The sequence below is a fragment of the Urocitellus parryii genome, chromosome 11 (genome assembly GCF_045843805.1).
Source record: "Urocitellus parryii isolate mUroPar1 chromosome 11, mUroPar1.hap1, whole genome shotgun sequence".
Taxonomy (NCBI): Eukaryota; Metazoa; Chordata; class Mammalia; order Rodentia; family Sciuridae; genus Urocitellus; species Urocitellus parryii.
In genome coordinates, this window is record NC_135541.1 from 19,679,472 (window position 1) to 19,687,665 (window position 8,194).

The following is an 8,194-nucleotide window of genomic DNA, read 5'->3' on the forward strand; positions in this document are numbered from 1 at the left end:
GGGATGAGGAGGGGACCTGGCACTTGTCGATGCCAGAATATAGCCCCACTGCTCAACACCCAGCAGGATCTGGGTGTGGTGGGGAGAGTGCTATTGCCCTGGAAATGACTAGTGTTTACTTTCCCTACAATGGACAGGGTTGTTAGGAGTATTGAGTAGACAGAAAATGCTTCAAGATTCTTGGATACTAACACGTTCTCCCTCTTCCAAGCCCTCCCGGCCTCCTCTTTACTTTCCATCCCCTTCCCCCTTTCCTGACAAAGCCACCACCATTTTGTAAGAGACTGTACCTTCCCTCCAAAACTGACAGAAAAGTATTTATTAAACCGTTATCGCACGATCAACAGGGTCGCCTTAATTCGGGCAGGAGGTCAGGTGAGTGAGAGAATTGAGCTCAGTCAATTTGGGGACGCTCCTCCCAACTTGCTCCAACCCAAGCCCGAGAAGGTCACTTTCTCTTTAAATGCAAATCACTCCCGCCAGCTTAGCTCCCACCCGCTGGCGTTCCCGGGAGGAGCGCGCGGAGGGCGCCGGGCACCGGCCCTCGAGCATCGCTCGGGACCCCAAGCCTCCAGGTCGGTCGCCTTCGAGGAGGTGCGGGCGTGCAGGGCGGGCGCCGCAGGCTGCAGCTGCGTTGGGGGCTGGCTTCGGAGGCCGAGCGTGGGAAAAGGAGCCGGGGTTGCCCCGGCCGCTCCCGGGTACGGGAGCTCCAGCTTCCAACCTCTCCTGTCCCTCAAGGGGTCACCCCGCTGCTGCAAGAGGCGGACCCTGCGCCGGTCTTCCCTCCACCACGCCCAGACCCATTTGGCACCCGCCAGCCTCACTGGTGTGACCTCGCCTCACCGCCCCAGAGAGAGGAGTCAGGCGGGTGGCAGCAGCGTGGAGGGAGGCCGCCGCCAGAGGACCCCTAGAGCGGAGGCTCTGGTGGTGGCCGGACTCCGCGGCTGAGCGGTGCCGGCCACTCGCGCGGCCATTGTTGGAGGCCCAGGCTGCCCGCTGCCTGACCACCCACCACAGGGACTTGGAGAAGGAGGAGCAGCTGGAAGCGGTCCCTGGGAACTTCTGGAGTCCCTGGCACTCGAGGTTGGGTGCGGGGTGGAAGAGGAGGGATGCCAGTGTAAAGCGGGAGCACAGCGAGCCCCGCCCCGTGGGCCCGGACTTCTGCCCATACCCATCCAGGGTCACTGCTGCTTGACACTAACTAGGGCCTTCCCAGGTGTCTCCGCCCCCACCCTGGTCACCTCTCAGGCCTACCGGGTTAGTCAGCACCTGATGAAGCAGCTGATAAACAGAATGGGGCCCAGCTAGGACACTCCTAGTCTTTAGCTGTACTCCTGCCATCTCACGTCCACCCTGTCTCCCTACGTTTCCTCTCCAGCCCCACCCTTTTAGCCAGAGGGACAGGAAACTCCAACAGCACAGGGTAGCTTCCTGGTTTAGCCCCTTCAGACAGGGCCCAGGCAGAAAGGGGTCTTATGGGCCTTGGAAGGTCCTTAAAATGCACATCCAGGATCCCAGCAACAGGCAGTGGCACCTGACCCTGCACAGACAAGGGAACAAAGACTCTGACATTTGTGAGAAAACAAGTTGGAAGGTTCCAGGGCCCTTCCTTTGCACCTCTCAGGGGTTGCTGGGTGAAGGGATGACTTTGACCCTCAGAATCTCAATGAGGTTGCTTCCTTCCCAGGCCTGAGGCTTACCAGCACCCAATGGATGACAAAAAGAAGAAAAGGAGTCCCAAGCCCTGCCTGACCCAGGCAGCCCAGGCCCCAGGCACACTACGCAGGGTCCCTGTGCCAACTAGCCACAGTGGCTCTTTGGCCCTGGGACTCCCTCATCTACCATCCCCCAAGCAGCGGGCCAAGTTCAAGAGGTGGGTACAGAAGGGATGCAGGGCAAGGAAGAAGGACTCTCAACTCTGGTTTGAGCCCTGTGGGGGAGGAAGGCAAAGGGGGCCATCAGCCTTTAGCCACTAAGGAATAATGGGTGCCTTCCTTGGGGCTGGCTCCCGCTGACCCCTGAGCACTCAGAGATGAATTAGATCCAGTACCTATCCTCAAGTGCATATGGCAAAAAGGCCACATGGATAACTGAGATCACATATTATGAGGCTATACTTCTTGGGAGGGAGGGAGCAACCTGCCAGAGAGTCAAAGGAAGTTGCTGGATACACTGAAGAGGGAAGAATATTCTAGCTGAAAGCTTGCTTGGCCTAAAAATGAGAGAAAGATATTGCCATAGACTGGGAATTTAGCTCAGTGGTAGAGTGCTTGCCTAAGCATATACAAGAGCCTGGGTTCTATTCCCAGTGTTTGTGGGTGGGGGAGATTGCCTAGAAGGTTCCAAGAACCACAGGTTCTTTGGGGGCCATGGAGTGTCAGGGAACAAGAAATGGTGAGGGGATACCAGGGTGCCCAATTTGAATTCTCTGCTGAATTTTTAAAAATGATTGGGAATTTGTTTCCTACCTTATAAAGTATCCATGTTTGTTCGCTCCAAATACAATGTGTTCTTTCTCCAAATGTTCAAATCAAAATCACGGTGTTCCCCTGTGGCTTTGCATATCTCCTGCTCCAGAGGCATGTTTGGGAACAGCTACAGTGGGCTATAGCTGAAGCTCAGGACTGGACTGAGAATAATAGGAAATGTAGCCTTGAGAGGAAGGAAGGCCATGTCGGCAAGGCATTCAGTGTTATCCTAAGGAAACAAAAAATTCAAAACAGTTTGTAGCCAGGAATGGTGGTGTGCGTCTGTAATCCCAGTGGCTCCAGAGGTTGAAGCAGGAGGATCGCAAATTCAAAGCCAGCCTTAGCAACTTAATGAGGTCCTAAGCAACTTAGAGAGATCCTGTCTCAAAATAAAAAATAAAAAGGGGCTGGGGATATGGCTCAGTGGTTAAGCACCTCTGAGTTTAATCCCTTGTACTAAAAAAATAAATAAAATAAAAATTTAAAAAAAAAAACAGTTTATAGAAGAGGGCAGAAGAAGTGGGGGTGGGGGGTAAGACAGTCTGGTGGCAATAAAGGAAAAGTTATACCCAAAATTATTGAAAGCCAAAGGGAACAAGTAACACATTCAGAATCACAGGAGACAGGAGGGTAACTGAAGCTCTCCAACAGAAATCCAGGAGTCCCTTGCAGGCATGGCTCTGGCTATGTCATTGGTAGAAAGACTTCTTTTTTGACCTCTTACCTTCTCCCTCCTCACTTATTCCCTTTCTTCTATCCATCCCAGTGTCCAGGCAGGGCCAGAACAAAAAACTTCTATTTGTGTTGATGAATGAATGGGCAGATGATTTAGATAGATGGCACAGAAGATCCAGGAGTGCCTGGCTGTCCCCCATTCATGGTCATGTACACTCCATACAGAGTAGGCAAGGAGAAATGCCGCCCAGTACTGGCTGGAGGTGGGGGCGGCTCTGCAGGCACGCCCTTGCAGCACTCCTTCCTGACCGAGGTGACTGATGTCTATGAGATGGAGGGGGGTCTGCTGAATCTGCTCAATGATTTCCACTCCGGCAGGCTGCAAGCCTTCGGTGAGTCCTGGAGGCTGTGCAGAGAGGGGCTGTGGGTGGGAAGGGTGGTCCTGGTCTCCGTGGTGGGGCTGGAACAAGGTCCCAGGCTTACTGTCAGGGTTCCTGAGAATGAGGATTGCTCCCATTCAGGGAAGGAATGCTCCTTCGAGCAATTGGAACATGTTCGAGAGATGCAGGAGAAGCTGGCCCGGCTGCACTTCAGCCTGGATGTGTGTGGGGAAGAGGAGGATGAGGAAGAGGAAGAGGACGGAGTCACGGAGGGGTTGCCTGAGGAGCAGAAGAAGACCATGGCAGACCGCAACCTGGACCAGCTGCTTAGCAATGTGAGTTGGGCACCTTGGATCCTGGGGACATCAAGGGTGGGGAAGATACCTGCTCCCAAGGTCCCTGGTGAAAAGATGGGGGTGCATGAATCCAACAGCAATAAGCCCCTCAGTTTCTATTAGATAAGGGTCCCCAGAGCATTCAGACTTTGTTCTAGTCCCATTCCTTATAGAAACCTTCTTTTCTCTATTGACAGCTGGAAGATCTTAGTAATTCTATGTATCCTTTCTAAGACTCCACAGTGTACATGTCTTGCAGATGAGGAAGGGATGAGATGAGGTCAGGTTCCTCCCCCTCACCTCCCTCCCTGACTGTGCCCACATAACCAAATATCCCCACCCCTTTGCAGTCCTACTGAATCAGAATTAGCCACAAACAGCCCCTACCTGGGGGCAATGTAAAAAGAATTTCCCAACCCAAATATTAGGAGAAAGGTGAATGCAGGGATTATTTTTTTACCCGATCAAAATCTTTGCAAGTACTTCAGCTGACACCAATGATGGCAAAGTGTGTCTGATGTCCTCCTGCCCTTTCGATATAGAACAATGTATTAATTTAGACTAATCCTCATTTAGCTCTACAGAATGTGCATGTGTCCACATGAAGGCAGACCCACACACACACACACACACACCCCACGGGTCCTCCGGTTCTTCTGACCTGCATGATCTGGAAGAGAAGAGAAAGAGATAAGTGACCTAGCAAGATGGGTAGGAGGATGGGCTGCAAGGATAGCTCAGGATAGATCACATGTTTGGCATGCATGAGCTCCTGGATTCAGTCCCCAGCACCATTCAGAAAAAGAAGGGCAGGTGGGGACTGAAACCTCAGACCATGGACAGCCCTTTGCACGGATGGGGAAAATAGACCCGTAGGGGATGTTTAGACTGATGAGAGGAATGACTGAAGTCCAAAGCATCACAATCCTTGACTGGCACAGACAGAAACTGCACCTGGCAGAGAATGCTGAACCTGAGGAGCAGTCAGCTGCATAGGTGTAGTACCCAGGCCCACACTGCCTCTTTCATTCTCTTCAAACTGTGACTTCCCTTCGTGGTGGTGCACGCCTATAATTCCAGCTACATGAGAGACTGAGGCAGGAGGATCTCAAGTTCAAGACCAGCCTGTTACATTTAGACCCTGGCTCAAAATTAAATTTTTAATAAAGGAATGGGGGTGTAGGTCAGTGGCAGAGCGCTCGCCTAGCATGTGCAAGGCCCTAGGTTTCAGCCCCAGGACCGGAAAAAAAAAAAATGACTCTGGTGTTTCGCAGCTCCCCAGGTGCTATGAAGTTGGGGACATTGGATGGAATTAAACCAAAAATAAAAAGTAAAAAAGTGGCTCCGTGTCTTCCTTCCCCTCCTTGCACCTTTCTTCTCAGAATAAAACAATCCTGCACAGTACAGAGGGCTTGGAGTCCCCGCCCGGGCGGGAATTGGGATGAAGCTAGTGGCTTCAAGAGAATGGAAGGCCAGCCGGAGCGCTTGGCAGCCAGACTAAAGCAGGCTAGGTGAAGGTTGCCTTGGAGGCGGCGGGGCGGGGCCTCCATTGCCTTAAACTGCGCATGCTCAGGAGCCTGCTGCCAGAGGACGCACTGCGCAAGCGCTCGGCAGGGGACGTTAGCTTCCTGATGGAGACCGAATTGTTACTTCGGAAGGTGTCGACCTTGCAGGTTCGGGGCAGAGGGGTGGTCGGGGTTGCACCTAGGGTCTCCTACTTTCAGTAGGGTGAGGCTGTCATGGTCAGTCCCTACCCAACCTCTGGAGATGCCATCCCACCTCTGCAACTCCCGAAGAATGCGGAGATCCACGGACTTCTCTAAGCCCGCACCCTTGACCCTCATGAGCATGTGGGTCAGGGGAAGTTCCGGAAGCGTCTAAAAGCGAGGAGAGTAAAGCCCAGCATACTCCCTTGAATTCCTGGAGCCCCAGCGCCCAATGTCACCTGTCCTTTCCCCATGGCCATGTCCATTTTTGCAGTCCCCAGGATAACCTCTCCAGAGAATACCCCAAGATATGTTCCCTCTTCTAATGTATCAAGGACTTTTAAGCAAAATATATTAGCAAAATTAAAAAATAAAGTGCCAAGGGTGTTCTAACTCTCGTTCTCCACACCAGGCCTGTGTCAGGGGCTTCTTGGTTCGACGCCAGTTCCAGAGCCTGCGGGCTGAGTATGAGGCAATTGTACAAGAGATAGAAGGCGACTTGGGCACGCTTCAGTGGACTGCCGGCAGAATTCCCAGGCCTCTGTTTCTCCCAGAGGTAGTACACATCCCAGGGGGAGAAGGGAGAGTAAGGAAGACCTGGCAGGGAATTCAAAGGAGTGATAGAACCTACTCTTCCAGTTGACAGGCCTCTACCTTTGGAAGATACAGCAGACTGCTCCTCACATCCCATTCCTTAATTAACTTGTCAGCTAGATCATGGTGCCAGGGGTTTAGCCCTGGGACTATCATACCTTTCTGGTTTCGCAGAAGGCAAAATCTCAACGCTCCTGGAAAGCGGGAAAGAGGATACCAAGTCCAGAGAAGAAACTATGCAGCCACTTTCCATATAAAGAGTCTGTGAAAGAGGCCCTCTGGGAGGAGATGGTGCTGAAGAAGTCAGGAGAGAGTTCAACAAACCCAGGAAGACTTCCCTGCAGAGATGACAACCTCTGGCTTCAGGTTGAGCAGAGCAAGAAATCCAGCCAAGAGGAAACAGATACATCAAGGATGAAGAACTCAGGTACCTCTCTGTCTAGATCAGGAAAAGTCCCTGATCCTCTCAGGGCCTTAGCCTCCCAGTCTAAAAAGTAAAAGGGATGTGCCAGATTAGCTGCAACCCTTTTCTCCCTCCCTCCCCTGCCTAGTTGAAGGAAACACATGAGCAATGAGGGGTTGCCAGGTCTGGGGCTAAACCAGCTTCCAGTGTCTATAGCTCAATGCATTCTCCTTCCTGTCTTGCCTCCTTCAAAGAAGCCACAGGTCCAGGACCATCCCATAGCCAGCATGAGATCCAAGAGCTCCAGTATCACCGCAGCCATTTGGCCATGGAACTGCTGTGGATACAACAGGCCATCAACAGTCGCAAGGAGGTAGGCACTAACTTTTGGAATAGGCTAAGGGTTAGGAGTTAGGGCCTGTATAAGCAGGCCCACATGTTACAGTATTTGTTCTCTCCCAACAGTACCTAATTCTCAAACAAACACTGAGATCCCCAGAAGCAGGCCAGACCACAGATGAGCCCAGCATGTGCACAGACCATGGGGGACTGGCCTGTGAGAAAGCCTGGTCACAACCAAACCCACTGCTGAAGGACCAGTTCTGCAGAGAGAGGACTGCTGGAGAGCTGGACCATGCAGATGATTCCTGCCAAAAAGGCAAATCACAACTCCTTAAGTACCCAGAAAGTCTGGCCACTGTAGACAAAATCACAGCTGGGGCTAAGGGCAGGGAATTGTGCTATAGGAGGGTTGGACCACAGCTGCCTACGCCATCAGATAGCCAGGCTGGAAGGGACAGGTTCGCCAAAGAACAAAACCATGAAGGACAGACCTTTAAAGGGGCCTGCCTACAGCAGACAAAATTCCTAGAGGACCAGATCCTGAGGGGCCTCAAACCTAGGAGCCCCTGTTCTGGGAAGGCCAGAAGACAGCTGCCCGCATTGTGAGGACCCAGATATTGAGGACAAGTCTCCCAGAGACCAAACCACAAAAAAAACCTGACTACCAAACAGCAGGCCACAAGATATGACCTCTCCAAGGACCACACACATCATTTATGATGGGACCATGGCAGGACCAAAGCATGGTGCCCTATATTTCAGGAGGATTCAAATGTTGAAGGGCCAGGGCCCCATGGCAGAAGTTCCATGGTTTGAACCTCCAATAAGCCTAGTCATGAAAGCTGGAAAGGCTAGAGGACTGTACTGTGGAGCTCAAGGACACCTGAGACCCTATCTTCCACAGGATTAGACCAGAAAGGAGAGACCAGTGGAGGGACAGGCCACGGAAAGCAGGACCACCAAGCTAGATCCTGAGGAGCTAGCAGAGGAACAGGTTCCAAAGAGGTTTGCTATAACAAGGCTGTGGTGAAGACAGGCCTTCATCTGCCTCCCCTGCCCTTGTCCCCAGCCATCAATGGCTAGTGGGGCCAACGGAGATTGGAGCAGAGACCAGAGGCATAGTGCAGAGGGCAAAGGACACCTTTTCATCCTCAGCTTTTGGCTCAATCCAAATTTCAGGTTAAGGATTAGTTATATGGGGAAAGACAAGTGGGAGGCCTGGAAGAGAATAAAAATTTTTCTTGGATTTTGAGCCTGGCTGCTTTCATCCCTCCTGTTCACTTCCTGTCAT

At 52.2% G+C, this 8,194-nt stretch overlaps 2 protein-coding genes across 4 annotated transcripts; both read left to right on the forward strand.

Annotated features, from left to right (window-relative positions):
- The first annotated feature begins 469 nt into the window (after nucleotides 1–469).
- Ccdc28b (coiled-coil domain containing 28B) lies at nucleotides 470–5,188 on the forward strand. Of its 3 annotated transcripts, XM_026406854.2 has the most exons (7): nucleotides 498–575; nucleotides 739–1,083; nucleotides 1,688–1,873; nucleotides 3,369–3,535; nucleotides 3,665–3,858; nucleotides 4,056–4,078; nucleotides 4,800–5,188. In XM_026406854.2, the coding sequence occupies exons 3-7, from the start codon at nucleotides 1,710–1,712 to the stop codon at nucleotides 4,852–4,854; spliced, it is 603 nt and encodes a 200-aa protein (XP_026262639.2). In that variant the 5' UTR covers nucleotides 498–575; nucleotides 739–1,083; nucleotides 1,688–1,709; the 3' UTR covers nucleotides 4,855–5,188. The 3 variants fall into 3 exon arrangements, with proteins under 3 accessions (XP_026262638.2, XP_026262639.2, XP_026262640.2); XM_026406853.2 differs by lacking the exon at nucleotides 739–1,083 and having other exon boundaries at nucleotides 470–575; nucleotides 4,800–5,187; XM_026406855.2 differs by lacking the exons at nucleotides 498–575; nucleotides 739–1,083 and adding an exon at nucleotides 600–698.
- Nucleotides 5,189–5,459: 271 nt separating this feature from the next.
- Nucleotides 5,460–8,184, forward strand: Iqcc (IQ motif containing C). Its single transcript, XM_026406851.2, is given in 7 exon segments — nucleotides 5,460–5,531; nucleotides 5,977–6,120; nucleotides 6,333–6,585; nucleotides 6,816–6,934; nucleotides 7,027–7,505; nucleotides 7,507–7,694; nucleotides 7,697–8,184. Coding segments are annotated over 7 exon segments (1,407 nt in total). The 5' UTR covers nucleotides 5,460–5,489; the 3' UTR covers nucleotides 7,879–8,184.
- The last annotated feature ends 10 nt before the right edge of the window (nucleotides 8,185–8,194 follow it).

What these genes read in the sequence shown, in the direction of transcription:
- Ccdc28b (XM_026406853.2), top strand. Translation starts at nt 1,710, where the DNA reads ATGGATGACAAAAAGAAGAAAAGGAGTCCCAAGCCCTGCCTGACCCAG. An exon ending in CAGCGGGCCAAGTTCAAGAG is followed by an intron (nt 1,874 to 3,368) that starts GTGGGTACAGAA and finishes CACTCCATACAG; the next exon opens with AGTAGGCAAGGAGAAATGCC. An exon ending in TGGACCAGCTGCTTAGCAAT is followed by an intron (nt 3,859 to 4,055) that starts GTGAGTTGGGCA and finishes CTCTATTGACAG; the next exon opens with CTGGAAGATCTTAGTAATTC.